The 26,205-nt window shown below is 36.2% G+C and overlaps 1 protein-coding gene across 3 annotated transcripts in view; it reads left to right on the top strand.

The window, feature by feature from the left end:
• The window catches only part of ADRM1 (ADRM1 26S proteasome ubiquitin receptor), a 37,201-nt gene that overhangs the window by 6,000 nt on the left and 4,996 nt on the right, over positions 1 to 26,205 (top strand). For 2 of the 3 annotated variants that reach the window (XM_026697405.2, XM_087928919.1), the window contains exons 2-7: positions 3,392 to 3,602; positions 4,486 to 4,602; positions 4,878 to 5,001; positions 5,848 to 5,934; positions 18,016 to 18,097; positions 25,469 to 25,716. In XM_026697405.2, the coding sequence (XP_026553190.1) occupies positions 3,393 to 3,602; positions 4,486 to 4,602; positions 4,878 to 5,001; positions 5,848 to 5,934; positions 18,016 to 18,097; positions 25,469 to 25,716 (868 nt within the window). In that variant the 5' untranslated portion in view covers position 3,392. The remainder of the gene's footprint in view (positions 1 to 3,391; positions 3,603 to 4,485; positions 4,603 to 4,877; positions 5,002 to 5,847; positions 5,935 to 18,015; positions 18,098 to 25,468; positions 25,717 to 26,205) is intronic. The other variant, XM_087928920.1, reaches the window with a different exon arrangement.

Genomic DNA, 26,205 nt, shown 5'->3' with positions numbered 1-26,205 from the left:
ATTACACTATGCACTGTATTTAGAACCAAAAGGTGATCTCATATTGAGTGCTTATGCAGATGCTAGATTTGCAGCAGAAAGAGATACTAGAAAGTCGACTTCAGGAACAGCCATAATGCTGGGTAAGACATTAATAGGCTGGAAGTCAATAAGGCAACAGCATATAAGTTTGTCTACTATGGAGGCAGAATTCTCCTGTTTATCTTTATTGTGTACTGAGTTAATTATGTACAAACAAATGTTGAAGGATATGGGTATAACTAAATTACCCTGTAGTTGTACATGAAGATAATCAGGCAGCAATTCAAATGGCCACTAATATTGCAGTTAAAACGAGAAGTAAACATACAGATTTGAGGTATCTTAATGTAAGACAGTCTGTACAGAGTAAATTGATACAGCTGGAGTACTGCATGTCGGAGGACAATGTAGCTGATCATTTTACTAAAGCCCAAGGTGCTATTAAGCATCTAGAGAGTTGTGAAAAATATGGGTTTAGAATGTAAAGGCATTACATATTTATATCACCCAAAAGGGGAGAATGTTGGGTATATGGATACACCAACCAGGTTTGGGTTGAATAAATATGTAAACCTAGGATTAAGTGTCTTGTAGCTTTAAGCAAGAAACTGCAATGTCATTGTGGGTGCGGTTGCAGGCAGCAAATATAGGTAGGAAGGGAAACGTAATAGCCCCGGCTTCTGGATGCACCTGGTTACTGTTCCTGGTCTGCTGCCTGTGTTCTGGAACGTCTATCTGCTTACTTTTGGAGGCTACTGTGCCAGATACCATTTCACCTGAACACAAGGACTGTTTGCTTGGTGAGCTGAGAATTCAGCGTTGTCCTTGAGAGGAAGGTATCGGAAGGAGAAGATTACAAGCAGATAAGGACATTGTATTTACTGTTAATGGACTTGATAACTGGATTGATATACTGGATACTGACATATGGACTGAATGACACTTCTTAATCTCTGTGTGTATTAAATAACTATTTTAAAACCACAAACAGTGTTTTTGTCTCCAGTGTGTGTATACTCTTGGGCCCAGCCTCTCTCTCATTTGGCTGCCTGGCTTGACTGCTGCTGTGCACTCAGCTCGGGGGTTTATCCCCAAACACTAACAGACTATTTTTGCTATTACTCTACTTTCTATGTGCCAAAAACTTATATTTGGAATGTGGATAGATCTACCTTAGATGTTCAATTTTACATGCAATTATTCTGTTTTCATCAGTTTCACTCCTTTTTATTGAAGCACCTGAGTGATATATTCTGGAATTAAAAGCTAAACAACATTCATACTTGGATAGGATTCTGCAAGCTAGCCTAGGCAAAAAAAACTTTCCAGAAAAAAAAGGAATGGCAAATCACAGGCTGTCAAGAAATCTAAATGAATATGTCCAGAAACAGAATAACAGAGTTGGAAGGGATCTTGGACGTCCTCTAGTCCAACCTCTGCTCCAACCCTGTACCATTTCAAACAAATGGCTGTCCAAACTCTTCTTAAAAACCTTCAGTATTGAAGCACACACAACTTCTGGAGGCAAGCCATTCAACTGATCATTTGTTCTCTCAGGAAATTTCTTCTTAGCTCTAGGTTGCTTCCCTCAAGACAAATTCACTTTGATTTGAGCTTTGAAAAAATGTGCTATTGCTGGACAGGACAGTTTACTACATTATTGCCAATATTTTGTGGAAATATTTTTCTAAATGTTTTAACTCTGGAAGTAATTCACACACTTTAAAAAAATACTTCTGACTTTTTTCTAAGATCAGCTTCATTTTTTATGCTGATCAGGCTTTCATTTTTGCCCATATAAGTGTGTGATTATCGGATAAGGAAACTGATAGTCATTCTTTCAGTGGTTTCAATACTCTTCTAAAATAAGCACTGTTCTCAAAAATCTGGGTATGGTAGATAGTTGGGCTTTTTTGCTGTTTCATGGGGCAGTTGCTCTGTTTTAATAATGGCATAGAAATTTTCATCAAACATTTCTGAAATAGCACCGATTCTGGACTCTCCTTTTGTTATCATTTATCTACATTGTTTTTCCACACTGAAAAATTGGTACTGAAGTTGAAAGTGAGGAGGCTGGTTACTAGGTACAAAAGGGGGGAAAGCACTATTTCTTGGGAGTGCAAGAATTAATGAAAATTATGGTATTGTAGCTGCTTCAGCAGTTGGATCTGTGTTCCTCTTCCATATTTTTGCAACAGAGTACCCCAAATTCAGGTAAAACTAAATACTGTTGTTGGTGCAACCCAAGTGGGAGATTCCAATAGCATCATAGGGAGGTCTATGCAGATTCTCAAGTCATTCAGATCATGGTTGTCCCAAAGGTGCTGTCAGGGCTCCAACAAATCCCCCTCTTTCAAAGCAAAAGTCTCTAGCCGCATCTCAGAAAAAGTAAATCGGTTTAATAGAAATTGCCATGGTGGTATGTGGTTGGGTGCAGCTGGTACCAAATCACATCATACATTTCCCCATTGGCCCTGGTCTTTCTCCACCCCCTGGATGTGACTTCTCCAATAGGACACAGGAATCTTCAAGAGTCATCCATCATGCTCTCCAATAACCTCCTTATGCTCCGACAACTTTAGGCTGGTGGGTTGATATCTAGGCATTTCAAGAATGCCTTGTTTTCCCACACTCCCTTTTTCTGGCAGCTAAAAAGACCAAAGGAATATCTTTTTAGCCAACTGGTGCTTTTTCAAGAGACAACCGGACTTTATTTTGCTTTGAAGATGTTACTCGTCTTATACCAGAAGCTTTTTCAGCTCTGACTGACTGGTGGGGAATGGAAGGATTTATATTCCTTGCAGACAGCTGGTCATTTGCATTCTTTTAGAGAGTAGTTGAGGCCACTTGTAAGTCTGTCTGTGTCGTCAGGGTCATCTGAGTAGTGCAAATGGATTTGGACCCTTCTTGGAACTGCTTGAAAGGACTGTGATGTGGAGCTGATATCCTGTGCTTTCTGCAGGATGTTTCTGCCCTGTGTCCCTTCACTGTTGAATACAGGCAGGCTGTGGGGATGAATCTGTGTTGTCTGCATCTCAAACTGAAGCACAAATGGTCCCTGTAGTCTGCAATTTTTTTCTGGAACTCCATTCAAACTCCTATACTGTTCAGAGGGGTTCGTCCCAAAGTGCATTGCTAAATGTCTATAAAGATTCTCTGTCATCCAGGTCACAGTTGTCCCAAAGCCGCTTTTTCAAGAGACAACTGGAAATTCTTGTTTTGCTTTGAAGACATCAAGGGAGGATTAAATTAGGGGGTCAGATTTGGTGCTGTGCAAATGCCAAAATTGAATTATCTACATTACCTCTCTGGAAACGTGATTGCCACAACCGGAAGAGAAGTTTTCATGATATATCTTATCTCTTTCCAGGATGTCTTCTGGTGCTTTATTCCCAACCTTGGTGCCTGGTTCTCGGGGTTCGTCAAGCAAATACCTGGTCGAGTTCCGTGCAGGAAAGATGTCTTTGAAAGGCAGCACGGTCACCCCTGATAAGAGGAAGGGCCTTGTCTACATACAGCAGACGGATGATTCCCTCATTCACTTCTGTTGGAAAGACAGGACATCTGGGAACGTGGAGGATGTAAGTGCAATACTCCAGCCATTGGATTGTGCATGTTTGTTTATTAGATTTTACCTCTTAAGTAATTCCAGGCAATGAAGATACATAATACTCCTTCCTCTTCCTATTTTCCCCACTGTAACATTGGACTGGTTGGACTGAGAGAAAATGACTGGCCCAAAGTCACCTAGCCTGGCTTTTCATGCCAGCACCTTAGCCACTAGACCAAACTGGCTCTCATTTATAATAAGAAATTAGGTTACATGCTTTGGGGTGATAATTTAGCCCCCTTTCCTCTCCCGCTCCTATTTTAGAAAGAAACAGAATAAATATAGAAGGTATGAATCTATGTAGAATTACCTCTTTCTGCAAAGAGGCATGTGCTTCGCTTCTGCAGCTGCTCCTAGAAAACCATGCTGATAAGTGCATAATGTTTTCTGCTCTTCCCTGGAACATCCTGTGTTTTTTTTTTTTCTCATGAAGCACACTGACTCAATTATCCAATGATAGTTTTTCTCTTTTGAAAAGGAACCTTCAAGAAAGAGAATTGTTTTGTGGTTTTTCCAGGCATCTTTTAATCTCTCAATTTCTGGGCTGGACAATAAAGGGGAATGAGAGAACATTTGATCTAGAACAGGAGTGTTAAACTCGTGGCATCATGGCGGCATCATGTGACGTTTTGGGACTTTTTTCCCCTTCACAAAACAGGGTGGGGCTGGGACCAGCAGTTTGACACCCCTGATTCAGAATATTTGATTTCCAGAGATGATTTCCCCCAGATAATTGGAATGGTACCTTCCATGGAGCAGCCCTGTTCCCTGCTTTTAATTGTAGATTAAAAAAATAGTTATTGATCAGCATTGATTGATAATGTAAGTATTTACATCCTGCCTTTGTTTTTTAGGACCTGATTATATTTCCTGATGACTGTGAATTTAAAAGGGTGTCTCAGTGTACTACTGGCCGTGTCTATGTGTTGAAGTTCAAGGCTGGATCCAAGAGACTTTTCTTCTGGATGCAGGTTTGTGAGTTCCTCAGTCTCAGCGCTTCTCCGGGAATTGTAATGTGACACTGCAGTACAATGCCAGTGGATCTAGAGAAGATTTTGAGTGAGAACAGTCATGAAATTGAAAGGGACTTTTGGATCAAGGTCATAGATACTTTTGGGGAGGGTCTGTTGTAACCTCAGATGGTCACTAATTGGCCATAAATTGAGGACCTCTTCTATCAAGAAAACTAAGATGTTTAGAATTGTTCATCCGTTCTGAGGAAATTGTGTTTTTCCCCCCTTTCCAGGAACCTAAGACAGAGAAAGATGAAGAGCACTGTCGTAAAGTGAATGAGTACCTCAACAATCCACCCATGCCTGGAGCCTTAGGAGGCAGTGGAAGTGGGGGCCATGAACTTTCTGCCCTTGGAGGTAGGAGCCTTTTCCTAGAAGCTCTTTCTGCTCAAGCTTAGTCATTTAAATCTGGTTCTTTAAAATCCGGTTATAAAATCTTCAATGCTGGCTAAACATCAAAATTACATATAAAACAGTAAAAATCCATGCTTTGATAGTAGCAGTAAATGCAACTTTTATTTCAAGCATATACACTTTTAGATTAGGCAGTCTAGTATGCCCAGTTCAATAAAATCCATCCATCCATTAATCAGAATAGAGCTGGAAGGAACCTTGGAGATCTTCTAGTCCAATCCCCTGCTCAAGCAGGAGACCCTATCCATTTAAGACAAGTGAGTCCAGCCTCTTCTTGAAAAGCACCAGTGAAGGAAGTACCCACAACTTCTGAAGACAAGTGATTCCACTAGTTGTTAATTGTTCTCACTGTTAGGAAATTATTCCTTAATTCCAGGCTGCTTCTCTCCTTGATTAGTTTCCATTCCTTATTTCTTGTCTTGCCCTCGGGTGCTTTGGAGAATACTTTGACCCCCTCTTCTTTGTGGCAGGCCCTCAAATACTGGAATACTGCTATCATGTCACCCCTAATCTTTTTTTTTTCACTAGACTAGGTATACCCAGTTCCTGTAACCATTTTATGTATGTTTTGGTCTCCAGTCCCTAATCATTGTTGTTGCTCTTTTCTGCACTTTTACTCTGCACAAGATGGATAGTGGGAAAATGTTCTGAAAGGAAGGTGTGAAAATGCATTTTTTGTGCACAGCTGTAAAATTATAGCACCAGAATTTTCCTTCTGTTAAACAGTTTGCATTGCCTGGCATTTAGTTACACAGTTATAAACATTTTGTCTCTTATTTTTCTTTTTAGGTGAGGGTGGCTTGCAAAGTCTTCTGGGAAACATGAGTCATAACCAGCTGATGCAGTTGATTGGACCAACAGGCTTAGGAGGACTTGGTAAAGTGTTTTCATATTTATGTAAAAATGGTATTTATTTAAATCTTGTCTTAGCTTTTAGTTTTAGAAAATAGCCTGCTACTACCTTGCTGCTGATGAGACTATACTTAAACGAAAGTGCCCTGACTTGTGAGTGTTAGTATGGGATGCAGGAGCATTAGTTTAAATTGTTTCATTTTCTTCAGTGGTTGCCAGCGACTGAATTGATGCAGAACCTCCTCTGTTTCCATGAATGCAGGTAGAATTGTTCTGTTGCTTCCTGGTATATATGAGAGACCTAAGAATGGTACTTCTAAATATTCCCATGTTAATCAAAACAAAATAACAAGATGTGGATTATAAATATTAACTGACAGAATATAAAAGACATTAAGGACAAATAACTGAGAAGGGAGGAGCCTGCGCCGTGGCGATACGGTCTGCAATCGATCTCGATTGCAGCCGATATCTCCGCTACCGGCCGGTCCAACGGACCTACGCTGTCCCATAGGGGCAGCCATCGTGAAGAGCGTACCCTGAGGACTCCGGGGATACCGCAAAATCCCTGGAGAGCCCGGGTGAAGCTCTTCTTGCCAGCGGCGGAAAGGCAGCCCCCATGCTGCTGAAGCCGGGGCGGCTCCAGAAAGAATGAGTTTGAGAAAGAGTTTGTCGGTTGGGTGAGAACCTTTTTTCTTTATTTAATTTTTTGAGCCTTGAAAGTTTACTCTGACTACTTGAAGAAACCTGTGTGATTTTTTTTTTTTTTGACAAAATTGACTTAGCGGCGTTCTTTTTAGGGAAACGTCAAAGAGAGAATCCATTTTTTTTTTCTTTTCTTTGCTTCCGGACTTTATTGTTATTTATTGGATAACTGGACTGTTTTTCTTTTTTTTTATATATTCATATGTTTTATTCTTCTTCTGGACTTTTTATTTTTTTTTGGGCTAGAGGCTTCTCTTGATTTTGTCTGATTTTTGTGCTTTTGTTTTTGTGTATTCCACGTCGGCTTTCCCTTGCTTTCCCTTGTTTATTATGCTTTTCAGAGAGGAGGGGGGAAAGTGAGAACTAAGATACTTTGTAACACTGCCACCTAGAGGCTCGGAAATATTTTACTTGAATTGGAAAAAACAGACTCTTCTTCTCAAGGACATCCTCTGATAAGATAGAGGAAAGCACTTTGTTGAATATTATTACAGGTGTCTTTCAGGATATTTATGGCTTAGCTTTGAAGCTTGTGGGAAAGAGAAGGGAGTTATAATTAGAGCCTTGGACAATTAAATAGAGTGCAGTGTATTGTTGCTTATTTCCTTTTTCTAATTCTTTTTTTTAGTTCCGCCACCCCCTCCACTAACATCAAGGTCTTTATTTTTAAGCTTGATTTATTTGCAAAGGGAAGCCTCTGAATTTCTTTTTTCTACTTTTATTTTACTTTGATTTAACTTGCTTTATTTTTTCTCTTGCCCATTTGGATCCTGTTTTTTCTTTTTTCCTTTTTTTTAATGTACATCAGCGGACTATTTCTTTTTCCTTTTCTCAATTGAGGTTTCTTTTTTTTCTGGCTGGACTAAGGTGTGGAATTTGAAGAAACTTATTTTTCTTGGTTTTTGTTTTGTTTTGTTTTTTCTCTTTTTCTTTTTCCCTTCTTCTTTTTTGGCTTTGTCTTGTTTATTATTATTATTGGGTTTTTATTTTTACTGTTACTCTTTTTTATGGATTTTTTTTTATTGGATTAAGGTCAGGAAGAATTTGAAGAATTTTTTCCTTTTTTTTTCTCTCACTATTGGCTTTTTTATTGTTGGCCTTTTTATCTTGGATTATAATTTCATTTTTTTTTCTCTTTTTTTTTGTGGATTAAAATTTGAAAGAACTTGAAGAGTTGGAACCACTTAAAATGACTAAGAAACTTATATCTTCGGGTGCCTCTATGTCTGCTTCTGCCTCCCCACCATCTGGACAGCGCTCAATTCAGACATTGTTAAAGCAAGATAAAGAAAAAGAACAAGAAAGAGTATCCTTCCAGATGATTATGCAAGGAATTCAAGATCTTAAGGTAAAAATGGATACTATTGAACAAAGAACAGGTAGGATGGAACAGATGATGGAAAAATATGAGGAGAGACTTCAAAATGTTGAAGAGGGGGGCAAACAAAGAGAGGAGAAGATTGGAAACATTGACAATAGATTAACAGTGATTGAACAAGAAAAAAGTGAGATGTTGAAGTGGGAGTTGGATAGATCAGAATTTTATCTCAGATTTCAAAATATAGAAGAAGAAAAAGGACAAGATCTGGCCGCGATAATGGTAGGAATTCTGGCGGAGGCGCTCGAGATAACAGAAGAGAAGATGATGGATGGAATAGATGAGATATATCGAGTTTTTACAAGATATGCGATGAGAAATAACCTACCCAGAGAAGTTCATATTAGATTTATTAAAAAATCTTTGAAGACACAAGTATTGCAAGCAGCAAGAGAGAAACCACTGAAATACAAAGGTAAAGAAATTTTGGTTTTAAAACAAATACCTAGAAGAGTGAGAGAGATGAGAAGAGAATATCGATTCCTGACTAAAAGGTTATTGGAAAAAGAGGTGTCTTACAGGTGGTTGATTCCAGAAGGATTGATGTTTACGTGGCAGGAACAGAGACATAGAATTGATTCAATCGAGAAAGCAGAACTGTTTTGTGCAGAGGTTCTTGGAGGGAGAGAAGGAGGAGCAGGAAAGGAGGTCCCATCAATTGAATCCCAAGAGGAACAAATGGAGGTTGGAAAAGAAGAAGGTGCAGTAGGTGGACAAGTGGATATTAAAGATCAACGTGAGGCAAGACCCACGAGAGTGGTTAAATCTAAATATAAAACATAATTATGGAAGAGAAAAAACTGATTACAATGAATATAAATGGACTGAATTCAGCTGCTAAGAGAAGGAAGACTTTCCATAAATTAATGAAATTAAGGTTTGACATAATTTGTTTACAAGAAGTTCATATTAAAAAGCAACATGATCAATTGTTATTACAACCAAAATTAGGGCAATTGTTTACCTCTTTGACACAATCCAAGAAAAGAGGGGTGGTTTTATATATTAAAGAGGCCATTTCAGCAAAAATGATTTATACAGATGATGATGGGAGAATATTAATGGTAGAAATAATGGACAATAATAGAAAGATACTTTTGATTGCAATTTATGCCCTGAATGATAAACAGGAAGAATTCTATAGAAAATTACATACTAAGATTGCTGAACTTGACTATGCTAATATAATTATGATGGGAGACTTTAATGGAATTGTGGATAATAAACTTGATTATATCGCAACAGCAGTAAAGCATAACAGAAAAACTCTTCCTAAATCCTTTTTTAAAATGATAGATGAATTAACTTTAAAAGACATATGGAGAGAAAGAAATGATAAATCTAAGCAATTTACGTTCTATTCAAATAGGCATTTATCATGGTCCAGACTGGATATGATTTGGATCTCAACAGATTTAATGTCTAGTATTCAAGAAGTAAATATTGAAACAAGCACTTGGGCTGACCATAACCCATTGACAATTAAATGGAAGGGACAAAGGAAAAGATCGAGATGGACATTAAATAATGCTATTTTAAAGGATAAGGAATTTATACAATGGATGGAGAAAGAATTGGCCTTCTTCTTTAAAGAGAATAGAAAAGAAGACACCTCAACACAGAATGTTTGGGACACAATGAAGGCCTATGTTAGAGGCTTGATAATAGACTATACAAGAAAAAAGAATATTAGGAAAAGGCAAACTCTTAAAGCCTTGGATGATGAATATAAGAGACTTGAAAAAGAATTACAGAAAATGCCACACAGAAAAGATGTTAAACTGAAACTGGATATAACTAAACATAAAATGGACTTAATAGAGAAAGAAGAACTGGCACAGAAAATTAGGAATGCTAAACAGAATTATTTTGAGGATGCAAATAAGCCAGGTAGATGGCTAGCATACAAATTGAGAAAGGAGAAAGAGTCGAGGAAAATACTGCAGTTAATACATGACCAAGGTAAAATTTGTTACGGCAGCAAAGAAAAAAAAGAGATTATTTATGATTTTTATAAGCATTTGTATAAGAAAGAAGACATTGATAAGGAGAAAGTTAAACAATACTTACAGAATGTAAATTTACCTAAGATACCTAAAGAGATTGAAGAAATGCTAGAAAGCAATATAACAATGATGGAGTTAAGCCAAGCACTTAAGAAACAAAATAATGGAAAGGCACCAGGTCCAGATGGACTTCCTGTAGAATTTTATAAAACTTTTCAAGAATTACTTTGTATCCCATTGTTAGAAGTTATGAATGAAGTCATGGTAAAAAAGATAATTCCTAAAACATGGTCAGAGGCTTATATTACACTTATTCCAAAAGAGGAGGCGGACCTACTTCAAATCAAGAATTATAGACCGATTTCCTTATTAAATGCAGACTATAAAATTTTTGCTTCAATATTGGCAGAAAGACTTAAAAAGTATCTGAATAATTTCATCCACCCAGATCAAAATGGGTTTCTGCCAAAACGACAAATTAGAGATAATATGAGAGTAATTTTAGACACCTTGGAATATTATGAGGTGCACCCTGAAAAGCAAATGGCTTTGATATTTTTAGATGCTCAAAAGGCATTTGATAATGTAAATTGGAGGTTTATGGTACTCCTAATGGAACAGATGGGCTTTGCTAGAAGATTTATTCAAGCAATAGAAGCAATTTATAATGAACAAACAGCTAAGGTAATGATGGAAGGAGAATATACAGATTCTATTAATATAAGAAAAGGTACAAAACAAGGTTGTCCTCTTTCGCCTTTGTTATTTGTAATGACTTTGGAAGTGTTGAATAGAAATATCAGAGAAGATAAAACTATAAAAGGAATGAAAATCAAAAAGGAGGAATTCAAACTACAAGCTTTTGCAGATGACCTAGTCTTTATTTTGGAAGATCCTATAGAAACAGCCTCGAAACTGTTGGAAAAGATAGAGGCCTATGGGGAGGTGGCTGGTCTGAAAATAAATAGAGATAAAACAAAGATTTTGTCAAAGAATATGTTGCTGAAACAAAGAGAAGAGTTGGCAGAACTGTTAAAAATTCAAGTTACAAACAAGGTTAAGTATCTGGGGATATACTTGACGTCAAGATGTAGTACATTGAAGGAGAATAATTATATTAAACTTAAACAACAGATAGCCCAAGATTTGAAAAAATGGGAAAACTTACAACTGTCATTAATAGGAAGGATTTCAACAATCAAGATGAACATTTTACCCAGAGTCTTATTTTTGTTTCAAACAATACCAATTAGGCTTGGAAAAGAATATTTTGAGGATTTAAATAAAATTGTTTTGAAGTATATATGGCAAGGCAAGAAAGCAAGAATAAAGTTAAAGCTTTTACAGGATGCTAGATTTAGAGGAGGGTTTGGTCTGCCTAATTGGGAGTTGTACTACCAAGCTGCAAACTTGACGTGGGTTAAAGAATGGATAACATTAAGGAAAACCAGATTGTTGACATTAGAAGGTCATGATTTGCTGTTGGGCTGGCATGCTTTTTTATGGTACAAGGGAACCAAAACACAGGGGTATTTTAGAAGACATTATATACGGGAGTCTCTGTGGTTAAATTGGGAGAAGACAAAAAAATAGTGTTATTTGAAAATTCCAGTTTGGTTATCGACGATAGAAGCGTTCTCCTATCCTATAATTTATAAAAAGGAACAAACAGTTAACTATGGGGAATTATTTAGATGAAAAGGGTGAACTTAAATCGATGCAAAAATTGGAAGAACAAGGTATACAGATGAATTGGTTTTCATATTTGCAAATACATTCAAAGTACTATGAGGATTCCAAAGCAGAGGGATTTTATGATAAACAAACTGACTTAGATAAGATTTTGATGGGTACTGATGAAAAGGTGATTAAAAAACTATATGGTTATTTATTGCAAATTAAGCTTGAGGAAGAACAAGTTAAAGAAACTATGATTGCGTGGGGGAGGAATTTTGGATATGGGATTGATTTAGAGAAATGGCAGAAATTATGGTTGCAAAATTATAAAATGACAATGTCTACAGCCTATAAAGAAAATTTGTATAAGATGTTTTACAGGTGGCATTTTCCCCCGACAAGGATAGCAAGAATGTTCAAGAACAAATCCGAAAAATGCTGGAAGTGTCATCAGAAACCTGGTTCATACTACCATATGTGGTGGACTTGTGAGGATGCTAGAAAATATTGGACTAAAATCCACATGTGGTTGGAAAAAATGACAAAGAAGCATATAGACTTGAAACCGGAGTTTTTTTTATTGGGAATCCTACCAGATACTGATAGTAAAGAGTTGAAATATTTGATTGTAAATGTATTGACTGCTGCTAGGATTGTATTTGCAAAAAATTGGAAAAATGAGAAAATTCCATTGCAAGAAGAAGTTGTAAAGAAAATTTTGGAATGTGCTGAGATGAGTAGATTGACTTTTGAAATTAGAGAGCAAGAAGATAAACAATTTTATTTAGTTTGGGATCTTTTCTATCAATGGTTGAATGATGAAATACTAAAATATAAAAGTTAGACAATAAGGAATAATATTGATTTTATTTTCCTTTTCTTTTTATTGGTGTTTGATATTATATTTATATAATAGTTTTTCTGTTTCTTTTTTTTTCTTTCCTATTTAGGATAGAATTGGTATGATTATAAGATTTGTTTTAGAATAAAATATTTAAAATATAGTTATCTCATAAAGGCATGATCGAATAAAGTTTAGTCAAATTTCTTTCTTTTTTTTAATAGCGATACTATGATTCATAAATTTGTATTGATAAGAGTATTATATAAGGTAATTGTAATTGTGACTATGAGATGAATGCACAAAACTGATGGACCAACCGACTTACTGTTTGTATAAAAATATGGGGGAGCTGATGCTTTTATGTTTTGTTGTGTTTGTATGTTAAAAAACAATAAAAAAAAATTTATAAAAAAAAAGGACAAATAACTCCATTTTCTCTTTTACTTTTTGACTTTTGATTTTTGCTACTTTTTTGGGTTCGTGGACTGACCCTGTAAGCTATTGAAATAGTAAAAAGTCAAGACTGGGATTACAGCGGGCCTTACGGATTATAAACTTAATTGATTTTGATTTTGGTATTGAAATATTGAGGCTTTGAGATACATTGAGACATTGAAGATTGACTGAACCTGAATTGGAGGGAGCTGAAGTTGTAATTTGGCTTCTTCTTTCTGATAGAGATGCCAACCTCAAACATAACCAGAATAGGGAAGAAGGCATCTTCCACACCATCATCAGCCTCCTCAAGTCCATCCAACCAGAGGTCAATTGAGAGTATGCTACAGATGGAAAAATGCAATGCCTTTCTAAAAGAGATACTGGCAATGCTCCAGACATTATAGTAGACCATGACAAAAAACCACAATGAGATAAGGAAATACATAGGGGAAGTAAGAAACAATATGGGAGAGAGAAAACAAACAGTACAAAATATGGATGCAAAACTTGAGAAATTCCAACAAAGGATAACAAAACATGAGCAAAGGATCCAGAAGGAGGAGGAAAAATCAGAACAAGTAGAGAAGAAAGTGGATGACATAAACTATAAATTGACACAAGCAAACAAAGAATTAGAGAACACTGTGATAATGTTGGAAACAGAAAAAGCTGCACACTATTTGAGATTCCAAAATATAGAAGAGGAGGAGGGGAAGATTTACCAGAGATAATGGAAGAATTGCTGGTGAAGGTGTTAGGGATAGATAAACAGAAAATGGAAATGGATGAAATTTTCAGAATACATACAATTTATTCAAGAAGACACAAGCTTCCAAGAGAAGTACATGTAAGATTTGTGAAAAAATCAATGAGAGATAAGATCCTTAACAAGGCAAGAGACAAACCATTGCAATACAAGGAAAAACAACTGGTAGTCTTGAAACACATTCCTAGGAGAGTAAGGGACCTTTGAAAGCAATACCGCTTTTTGACTTCAGTGTTGATCAAATACAATGTGAATTTCAGATGGCTGATAGCTGAAGGAATATTAGTTACCTGGCAGGAAAAAAAAATACAGACTAGACTCACTAGATAAAGCAATGGAATTTTATGATTGCCATTTCAATACGGAAGGGGAACAGGAAACGAGAGGAGAAATAGTGCATAAAGGCCAAGAAGTATCAATGATGAAAGAAAAGCATCCACAACAAGACTTGAGCAAACTGGAGGAAAAAGAACGAGCAAAGCGGAAAGGAGCAATAGCCAAAGAACTTGGAGAAATAAGCGATGAGGAGTATAAGACATATACAAGTAAAACAATGCAAGAAGAAATAAAGTTTTTTTTTAAAAAAAGTTTTTTATTTTGTATTTACAATAATTCCATCCTTCATTTCAAATGTGTGTTGCCTGGGTACATATAAAAGCTGGGACAAGTAACGGGAGCTTTGCTAGGAATTTAAAATGAAAGAGGAAACAGTAAAGGAGAATATGATAACATGGGCTAAAAATTGTGGCCACAGTATTGACTCAATGGGAACAACAATCAGAACGAATATGGCAAACTAATTATACATTAATGTTATCAGTTTCTTTATAAGAAAAATATTTACAAAATGTTTTATCACTGGCATCTGCCACCAGCAAGATTAGCCAGAATGTTCCCCAATCTGTCACCTAAATGTTGGAAGTGCAATCATAGCCATGGAACGTATTTTCATATGTGGTGGTCATGTTCTCAAGCGCGAAAATAGTGGCTTAAGATTCAGGCATGGCTAGAAGAACTGACAGATCAAAAGATCCAATTTAACCCAGCGACCTTTCTATTGGGAATGTCAGGAATTGTCATGGGACAAGAAGCATCAACATTTAATATTACACATTATCACAGCAGCAAGGATAGCTTTTGCCCAAAACTGGAAATCAACAATGGTACCCACGGACCTGGCAGTAATCAATAAAATTCACCAATGTGCAGAAATAATTAGATTAACCATGTTACTAAAAATAACGAAGGAGATTTCTTTACAATATGGAATATATGGTACAAATCCCACACCACTAGACTAACAAATAGTTTCTTTCCCTGGGCCATCCGAACTGCAAATAAACACAAAGTCACTACCTTATTAAGATGTAAAAAGATGTGAAATCTCAATACCCCATTCAGATGTATAATAACATATTACAGCACAATACATCTCTTGTGTATTATACTCAGCTAAGCGTTACAGTCAGTGTTGGAAGTATATTTTGTGTATATTCGTAGATATTGTACTCTCAAATTGCAAATGGAGACATGGGTACTCTATTTTTCTTATCTTCATTTTTAAGTGCTTTGGTTTTATTGTATTACAAACAGTTACAAGCATTTTCGTTGTACTTGTACAATGATAAAGTTCTTCTAATTCTATTTTTAATTCTAAAATGGTTGAGTAAAAAGGAAGTAAAGATGTTTAGTGAAAATGATTAAATAAATTCTAAGGAAAAACAGGAACAAGGACGAATATGTATATAATTATGTATAAAGGTAAAGTAATGTAAATAATATTGCAATGCAATAATAATACAAATTAGTAAGGACTTAGTAAATAAGATATAGATATATTTGTACTAAATGAATTTAATTGACACTAATAGATATGTACACTTATGATAACGCTGCAAAATGTGAGAACATGTTTCTCTTTTTAATTTTTTTTTTAAATCTTGAATAAAAAATATCTTTTTAAAAAAAGAATCTAGTCCTAAAGGAAATTGAGGGATAGGGAGATGAGGCAGGGTAGAAAATAAAGAAAAAACTAAAATGATTGTTAAAAATCTTACAGATAAAGAGAAAAGGAATTGACAGAGAAAATAGACTTCCAGATAGCAAAGAAAGTTAAATGCTTAGGCATTCAGTTAACAGCAAGATGTACAACAATTAAAGATGATAACTATACAAAACTAATGCAGCAAATTAGATTGGATCTGGAAAAATGGAAGAACTTGCAACTATCACTGATCGGGAGAATAAACAGTATAAAAATAAATATATTACTGAAATTACTTTTTATATTCCAAATGATATCGATAAGAATAGAGAAAAAAATACTTTGAGGAATTAAAACAATTCTGAAGTTTATTTGGCAATGGAAAAAGGCAAGAATAAAACTGAAAATGTTACAGGAATCTAAAAGCAATGGAGGTTTTGGATTACCAAATAGGGAGATATATTATCAGGCATTGGTACTGACATAGGTAAAAGAAGATTATTACTATTGGAGGACATGATATTCAATTAGGATGGCATACTTTTTATGGTATGGAAGGAGTACGATACATACATATTTTCAAAGGCCTTATGTGAGGAATGCTTTACTCTTGATATGGGGAAAAATTAAACTACATGAAAATACCAGTCTGGCTTCCCACAATGGAAGGATTGAGACATCCAAATCTTATTAACTTGGAAAAGAGGGTTTATAATTATAAATAGATTGATATAATTCACAGAATTATAAACATAATATAAAGAAAGATCTAGTTAAAATGACTTTGTTACACTACTATTATTGTTATCAGCATACATGTTAATATCTCTGTATTATTTTTGATTTTTTGTAAATGATATGCCTTGGCAATACACTGTATTCAAAATGTTTATGAATAAAAGTAAAACATATATTCAAAATATAAAGAACACGATGAAGAACCATTTCCTCTCCTCCCCTCCCCTTTTTTTCATTCACCTGTCTTAGTGTGGCATGAGATAAGTAAGCATGTTGGGATAATTTGATATATTGTGGGGGAGGTGTACCTACAGATGCTTTGGGAAGGAGTAGATCATTTGGTATTATGATCCCTATTGATTTTTCTCCACTACTGGCTGGTTATCGAGGCCTTGACTTGGAGCTTAGAATGTCAAGTAATAAAGTGAAAGGTTCCTTTAATAGAATAATTGCTCACATGGCCAACGTGGTTCTTTTTGACTTACTGTTGTTCAGGGTTCCAAAGTAGGACATTGTTTTCTGAAGATGGTAACAATTGTGAACTTTTGCCCTGAAAGTATTGCAACTGATCTCCATCATTTGCAGTTCTGAATGTATGGTCTAGAACAGGCTTGTCCAACCTGCGGCCCAAGGGCCGCATGCGGCCCAGGTCACCTTGTAATGCGGCCCAGTGCCCACCCCAACCTTTGTGCCAGAGCCAGTGAGGAGGAGGAGGAGAAGCAGGTGCGAGGCAGGGCGAGGCGAGCGCCAGGCCAAGGAGCAACAGAAAAAGCAGGTGCCGTCAGAGCGACACCTCCTGCTGTTGCCACCACTGCCATCGCCGCCGCTTCTGCCCCCGCCGCTTCTGCCCCCGCTGCCTCCGCTTCTGCCCCCGCCACCACTGCTGCTTCTGCCCCCACCGCCACTGCCCCCACCACTGCTTCTGCCCCCGCTGCTGCTGCTGCTTCTGCCTTCCAGTCCTGCCTCATCCAGCCGGGCCATTTGCAGGAGGAGAGGTAGGCGCGAGGCGGGCGAGCTTTCTCCCCCCACCCCGCAAAATTTGGCCGGAAAATAAACCATGATAAAAAAACCATGATAAAAAATAAATAATTTTTAATTAATAATTAATAATAAAAACATCTCACTAACTTCATTTCCAAATAAATTTAATATGTTAACTATGTTTTCTATGGTTTTTTTTGGATGATCAGGTATCATTGCTGTTATTTTATTTTATGTGCGGCCCAAACCAAATTTTCATCTTCTAATGTGGCCCAGGGAAGGTGAAAGGTTGGACACCCCTGGTCTAGAACTTTTGGATTTTTGTTTGATCATGTTTGATTCAAGATTGGTTTGATATATGAAATTTGTGGAAGACAAGTATTATTTGGGTGATTGTTTTTGAGGGTTTGCAGCAAGATCAAGATCACTGATAACAGTTTTACAATGTGGGAATGCACAATTTGGCCTCTCACGAGAGACCTATAAAGGAAATTAGGTGTGGAATAAACTTTTCCAAATGCATGTTTTGATAAACTTTTTCCTAAGAAATTACTTAAAAAAAAATCTTATTGTTAATTGTGCTGATAGGTGGACTTGGTGCTCTAACAGGTCCTGGTCTGGCTAGTCTTTTGGGCAGTGGAGGGCCTCCAACGAGCAGCTCTTCTTCCAGGTAAGAAGTTTAACTTAACAATTTAAATGTCTTTTTACATATTAAGGTAGGAATAGAAATTAATTTCATTATACCACCCCCCTAGAGTCAGACATGAATGGTTAGGGCAGTGGTCCCCAACCTTTTGGCACCAGGGATAGGTCCTGTGGAGAAAGGTTTTTTGGTTGACCGGAGGTTGGGGGTGGGGGGTGGGGGAAGATTCACATGCCTGCATCCCACAGATGGGGCTTTGCTTGTGTGGCTGGCCTGCTTTCTAGCATGCCACAGACCACAGACCAGGAGTTGGGGACGCCTTTGGTTAGGGGAAATCTTTACAGTTAGTGTTTTGAGACCTCTCAGCCTCACAGTAGAACAATTTTATGCCACAAAATCAGATCACCTTTAGCTGAACCAATTGAGTCATGCTATAATTGTGGCATCTTAAACTTAACATAGTTATAGGGCACTTTGGGTAAATAGTAGGTCTTTCAGTGCCAGTTATGCACCTACAGGTGTGAGATGGGAAGGGACATTCTCAGTTTATCAGTGGAGGTCCAAGGAGGATTGTAACAATTCAGAGAGCTGTCAGCCTTCTGTGGAACTTTTATAGATCATTATATTAGCCCCCCATAAAAAATTATGCTTGTATAGGTAGTCCTTGATTTACGATTGCAATGTAGCCTGCCCATTAGGGTTGCAAAGCAGATCCTGACATGACTGATTTAATTTTACGACCTTTTTTTGAGACAGTCATTAAGTAAATACCGTGATTGTTAAATGAACTGTGTTTGCTATGGTGCATTTTTGCTGAAAACCGGAACACCAGTTTTTAGCAAAAACATTATAAATTGTCATGTGACTCGAGATGCTGTAAACAACCATTAATGCAGGCTGGTTGTCAAGTGTCTGAAATGCAGGGTGATGGGGGAAACTTCGGAGCTGGGTTGTAAGTACTTCTTTGGGGGTTGTAATTTCAAACAGTTGCTAAGTGACTGGTCATAAATCGAGGACTGCCTTTATTTGGAAAAAATATCAGTGCTTCTTATTTATTTCAATAATTCTTGTATTAACTATATAGACCAGCCGTCCCAAAGGTGCCTTTTTCAAGAGGCAACTTGACTTTCTGGTTTTTCCTTGAAGACGTTTCGCTTCTCACCCAAGAAGCTTCTTCAGCAGCATCCAGCCCATCCAGTCAAAGATCTATAGGAAGTATGTTGGGTTTGGAGGAATCGAATTCTTTTCAGAACATTCAAGCGATGCTTCAATCAATTCAGGAAGGTTTGGTTAAAATCCAAGAAACCATGGTAAAAAATCATGATGAGATCAAAAATGAACTGGGGAAGTTGAAGGGGGAGATACGTAAGATGCGTGAAGAAATAGGGAATTTTCAGCAAGTAAAAGCAAAAAATGAACAGAGGGTACAGAAAATGGAGGAAAAAGAAGAAACAGAGAAAAAAGTGGAGAAAGTAGCACAAGTTAACAAAGGCCTGGAGGAGACAGTAATTGTTCTGGAGATGAAAAGGGCAGCCTACTTCCTAAAATTCCAGAATATTAAAGAAGAGAAAGGGGAAGACCTGATGGATGTGATGACAGAGTTGTTGGCTGGAGCTCTACAGAAAACTAAACAAGAGGTCCAAGAGGAAATAGGTGAAACATTTAGAATTCATACAAACTACACAAGAAGACATAAACTCCCAAGAGAGGTACATGTGAGATTTACTAAAAAGACATTGAGAGATGAAATACTTAAAAGATCAAGAGACAAGCCTTTGAAATATAAAAGAAAAGAAACTCTGACTTTGAAACAGGTCCCTAGGAGAGTAAGAGATCAAAGGAGACAATATCAATTTCTGACAACACAACTGATCAAATATAATGTGATTTTCAGATGGCTGATACCAGAGGGAATCCTGGTTATTTGGCAAAATAAAAGATTTAGACTGGATTCGCTAGATAAAGCATATGAATTTTTTGATCATCATTTTACTGCAAGTGAAGAACAGGAAACCAGGGAAGAGATAGAAAGTAAAAGACAAGAAGAAATAAAAGTAGAAGAAAAGTGAAAAAAGAATGAGCAGAACAAGAAGGTGCAAGAGCAAAAGAACAGAGGGAGATAAGAACTAGGAGTGTAAACCTATATATAAATGAAGTGATGGAAGATGAAATAATACTATCAATTAACATAAATGGATTGAACTCTCCTATGAAAAGGGAAAATACATTTACAAAACTACAAAAATTAAAATTGGACCTAATTTATGAAGATAAATTAGGTCCAATTTTAATTTTTGTAGTTTTGTAAATGTATTTTCCCTTGGTGCATATTAAAAAACAACATGGCAACTTATTGGAATACCCCAAAATTGGGAAATTATATTTGACAGTGCAACAAGAGAAAAAAGGGATGGCATTATATGTTAAACATTAAAAGCCAAACAACTATATTCAGATGAAGAAGGGAGAATATTGATGGTTGAGGTTGTAATAAATCAGAAGCACATTCTTTTTGATTGCAATATATGCACTAAATAACAAACAAAAAGTGTTCTATAAAAAGCTCCATAAGAATTGAAATGGACTATGAAAACATATGTATGATAGGAGACTTCAATGCAATTGTGGATGTCAAACTAGACTATAGATGCAGCAAAAAAGTAAAAAAATAAAGACACTCCCCAAAAGTTTTTTTTTAATGATACAAGAAATAGGCATACAGGATATATGGAAAGAGTTAAATCCAAAGAAAAACTAATATACATTTTAGTCGAACACACACCAATCATGGTCCAGAATAATGATATGGATGTCGCCAGAAATGAGAACAGATGTCCAAAAGGTTGATACAGAAATGAACATAAGGGCAGATTATAACCCAATAAAAACTAGGTGGAAGGGACAAAGGAAAAAACTGGGATGGACACTGAACCAAACTATACTAAAGGATAAGGAGTTTATATAAATAATGGAAAAAGAAATGGACTTCTTTTTTAAAGAAAACAGAAAAGAAGAAACATTACTACAAAATGTTTTGGATACGGTAAAAGCACAGCTACATGCGAGGATTAGCCATAACATATATAGCAAGAAGAAACAAGGAAAAGAAACAACAGCAAAAAAACACTCCAAGAAGAACTCAAAAAGCTAGAGATAGAATTGCAGAAAGATCCGCAAAAAAAGAGAAAATGGAATTAATAAAACATAAATTAAACTTAGTAGAAAAAGAAGAAATGGCACAAAAGATTAAAATGGCAAGACAAAACATTTTTGAAAATGCAAATAAGGCTCATGATTTAATTAGAGCAATCATCGGAACCCTGACACCAGGTAGATGGCTAGCATACAAGCTGAAAAAAGAGAAAGAGAAGAAAATGATACATAAACTGATAGATGAGAAGGGGATCAAAATGAAGATAAAAAGAAAATAATCCAGGAATTCTATGGGAAACTTTACAGTCAAGAAAAAGTGTCAAAAGATATAATAAAACAATCTTTAGAAAAAGCTGTATTATCCAAAATACCAGAAACAGTAAAAGTGATGTTAAACAAAAGAATAACAATGATGGAATTAACAGAAGCAATCAAAAGGCAAAAACAACAACACACACACACACACACACACACTAAAACACCTGGACCAAATGGGCTTCCTGCAGAACTTTATAAACATCTACAAGATGACTTAGGTTTGTCAATGTTGGAAATCTATAATGATGTGTTGTTAAGGGCCAATCTTCCTAAAACATGGGCAGATGCAAATATTACCTTAATACCAAAAGAAGACTCAGATTTACAGCAGATAAAAAACTATAGACCAATATTGTTATTAAATGTACGCTACAAAATATATCCCTCAATAGTAGCAGAGAGACTAAAAAAGTTCCTGAATGAATTTATACACTGGACCAGAATGGTTTCTTACCCCAAAGACAAAGTAAAAATAATATGAGAATTGTCTTGAATACATTGGAATACTATGAAGTACACTCTGAAAAAGAACCGGCACTGGTCTTGTTAGATGCACAAAAAGCCTATGATAATCTGAATTGGCAATCCATGATAGTACAAGTAAAATGTATGGACTTTGGTGAAAAATTTATAAATATGATTAGGGCAATATATTCTAAACAAATGGTGAAAGTGATAGTAAATAGGGATATGACAGAGCATTTCAACCTAAGTAAGGGTGCAAGGCAAGGATGTCCTCTGCTCCCCTTATTTATACTAACTTTGGAAGTCTTGATTAGAAAGATCAGACAAGACCCAGAAATAAAAGGCATGGAAATAAAAAAAGAAAATTACAGGCATTTGCGGACGATCTAGTATTTATCCGAGAAGAACCACTGGAAATGGGATCTAAATTAATTTTAAAAAAGATGATTTTGGTGAAAGTAGCAGGATTAAAAATAAAGACTAAGATGCTGGTAAAGAATCTTACAAACAGAAAAGGGCCAATGAATTGATGGAAAAGATGGGCATTCAGATAAAAAAAGGTTATCTTGGGTTAATTTGAGGAACAAAGGAATATTGACTTTAAAAGTACATGATTTATAATTGGGGTGACATGCATTTATATGGTATGGGAAAAATAAAATACACAGATATTTTCAAAGACATATTAGAAATGCTCTGCTTTTAGTATGGGAAAAAATCAAAGAGAAACATTACATGAAAATACTGGTCTGGCTATCCACGATGGAAGCACTAATACATACAAATGTTCTTGAACTGGAAAAAAATTATACGGTATAAAGATATCCTAAATGAACAAGAGGAATTAAAATTGAAACAAACTGAAAATCAAGGAATTTATTTGGCTTGGTGGCCACTTAGGCAAATATAATCAAGATACAAGAAAGATGCAGAAATGTATGGATTTTACAAAGAACTTTCAGAATTAGATTTTAGGGATGGATGATAAATTAATAAAAAATATAGCTATTTATTGAATTTTAAAATGGAAGAAAAACAAGTAAAAGAAACTATGATAGCATGGTCCCAAAATTTTGGATATAGTATAGAACTAGATAAATGGCAAAAACTCTGGGGAAAAAACTATAAATTGACAATGTCAACAGCTTATAAAGAAAATCTCTACAAAATGTTTAATAGGTGGCATCTGCCACCAGCAAGAATGGCAAAGATGTTCCAAAACGTATCTCCCAGATGTTGGAGATGTAAACAGATACCGTGTTCTTACAATCATATGTGGTGGACTTGTCCTATGGCAAAAAAATATTGATTAAAAATAAAAAATTGGCTAGAAGAAATGATAAAACAACAAATAGACCTAAAACCAGAGATGTTCTTGTTGGGTGTCCTACTGCAGAAATATAATAAAAGAAATATATATTTAATTTTACATGTAACAACAGCAAGAATTATGCATGCACAAAATTGGAAAAATGAACATACCTATTGAGGAAAATGTAATAAAATACTAGAATGTACTGAAATGGATATATTAACATTGAAAATTAAGGTTAAGGAGGAAACAATACTTTTTAATGTGGGAATTATTTTATCAATGGTTAGAAAATAGAAGCAGAAGTTAGAAATTTAGAATCAAGGAGAATATGTAAATAAAAATGAAGTAAATGTGTAATTAAATAATGAATATTGAATAATGAGGATAAGTAAACACGATTAATAGATTTGGATGATAATGGTTACAAATGTGATGGTTGTATGATGTTTATAATGCTTGATATTATTAAATAATTATAGACAAAACCAAACACAGTACTTCATTAAATAACAGAAAATGTTTAATAAGGATATGTGAAGAATGTGGTGAATGGATTTTGAGAATAATAGTTATAGCTATTGTGTGTATAAGATTGACTATTTGTATTTAAAAAAGATTATACCCACTCAGTACACTGCCATTGTGGATATGGAAATTGCATATATAACAAAGAAAATGGTATAATAAATAAATAAATATTATAAAAAAAGAATTATGCTTGTATAGGTGGTCCTTTATTTACGATTGCACTGGAGGCTGCCCATTAGAGTTGCAAAGCAGATCCTGACATGACTGGTCCAATTTTATGACCTTTTTTTGGTGGCAGTCATTAAGCAAACACCATGATCGTTAAATGAACTCATTGTTCACTATGGCGTGTTTTTGCTGAAAACTGGAAGGCTAGTTTTTAGCAAAAACTTCATAAATTGTAGTTATGTGACTGAGGAATGCTGCAAGCAATCATAAATGCAGGCTGGTTGCCAAGAACCTGAAATGCTATGTGAAGGGGGAAACTTCGGAAGTCGAAGACTGCCTTTATTTGGAAAAAACACCAGTGCTTCTTATTTCAATAATTGTGTTAACTATATAGACCAGCCATCCCAAAAGTGCTTTGGCAATGGAACTTTCTGGTTTTTCTTTGAAGACGTTTCACTTTTCATCCAGGGAGCTTCTTCAACTCTGGATAGTGGGGAATTCTCCAGTCAGAGCTGAAGAAGCTTCCTGGATGAGAAGGGAAATGTCTTCAAAGAAAAACCAGAAAGTTCCATTGCCTCTTGAAAAAAGCACTTTTGGGACAGCCATGGCCTGGATGACTGAGAATCTCCAGAGATATATAGACCAGCATTATTCCTTCATTGCAGATGGGGCATTAGAGATACAGATCTGAAAGTAATCTAACATTTTCCAGGGAAAGGGCATGCTAAATGTCTTCATCTTCTCTGTAGACCAGTCATAACTTCTTTCCAAGTTGTACCTGGGTTTGGGTGTGGAATGCTCTGTTTATTAGGATATGTTTTGCAACTCAAAAGAAAGGCTATTTTTCTACTCTTAGCATCTTTAAAATGTGACCTATAATGGTGTGGCTCTCACCTGTAGGAACCGAAGTTTGTGTCATGTTTCTCCAAAATTGTATTTCTAAATGCATGGCTGTAAGATGAAATCATCTGTTGCCTTTTATAAATTAAGGATATTTTTTTACAATTTTATGACTTCTGTTTTATCCAAGTATAAAATAAAATAGAAAGGAAAATAGAAATAGGAAATTAGGGGAAGGAAAAACGGGGGGGGGGAAACATGGGGTACAAGGAAGGGAAAAAGAGGGAAAACCCTCTAACTTACGACTATTTTCAGCACAGTACCAGATGACAACGTTACAGCCTCAACTTTTTACTTTTACATATTAGTATACACTAGCCATTTCTATAACAACAAATTTATCTAATTGGCAAAACCAAAGTGATCAAACATTTAACTTCTGGATTTTGTGCTCATGGGGTGGGAAAATTAAGAGTTTGAAACTAAGAAGGAGTTGTCAAGCGCAAAATAGATGGTGGCCTAAATTAGAAGGTCTCTGGGCTTTTCTTTAACCCCTTTCTCTCCTTTCGCTGAGAAATAACCATTGCAGAATTTTCCCCCAAATCTTTCAGTTCACGCAGCCAGTCAGCAGCTGTGACGCCATCCTCCAGTACCTCCTCCACCCGGGTAACGCCTGCTCCTGCTCCTGCTCCTGCTGCTCCTGCAGCTGCCACAACCACAGCCACTAGTCCTAGTCCTGCTCCAAGCTCAGGAAACGGGACCAGCACAGCAACAAGCCCTACGCAACCCATCCAGCTAAGTGATCTTCAGACCATCTTAGCTACTATGAATGTACCAGCCGGAACAGGAGGACAGCAAGGTAAAAGAGGGCTGCGCGTTTGGTATGTCTTCTCTAAACGTGCCTCTTTTCTTGAACTTCCATCCTAACATCTCACAGTCTTTATTACTCCGGCCTGGAGTTAGAGATAAAAGTTCTGGGCTTCCGATACCCCAGTATGAACCAGTGCTAAGCAGCTGTTGGTTAGCCAGTTAGAATCAACTGCCACATTTATGATGTGGTAGTCATGATTTTTATAGATACAGTAGAACCTCTGGTCACGAATGCTTCTGACCACGACCAAATCAGGTTCCAACCAAAAAATTCACAAAATTTTTGAATCTGGTCACGAACACATACTCGGGTGGCGATCAAACACAAACCCTGACCCAGAATTTCCTGAAGACGAGATTTTAGAACAGGGGTCTCAAACTCAATTTACCTGGGGGCCGCTGGAGGCAGAGTCTGGGTGAGGCTGGGCCGCATAAGGGATTCCACAAAAAACGTTGTTAAAAAAATATCCTCAAATGT

The sequence above is a fragment of the Pseudonaja textilis genome, chromosome 3 (assembly GCF_049901715.1).
Source record: "Pseudonaja textilis isolate UNSWEBS1 chromosome 3, rPseTex1.2, whole genome shotgun sequence".
In the NCBI taxonomy this organism is placed as follows: Eukaryota; Metazoa; Chordata; class Lepidosauria; order Squamata; family Elapidae; genus Pseudonaja; species Pseudonaja textilis.
This window is presented reverse-complemented; position numbering and strand designations above follow the sequence as displayed.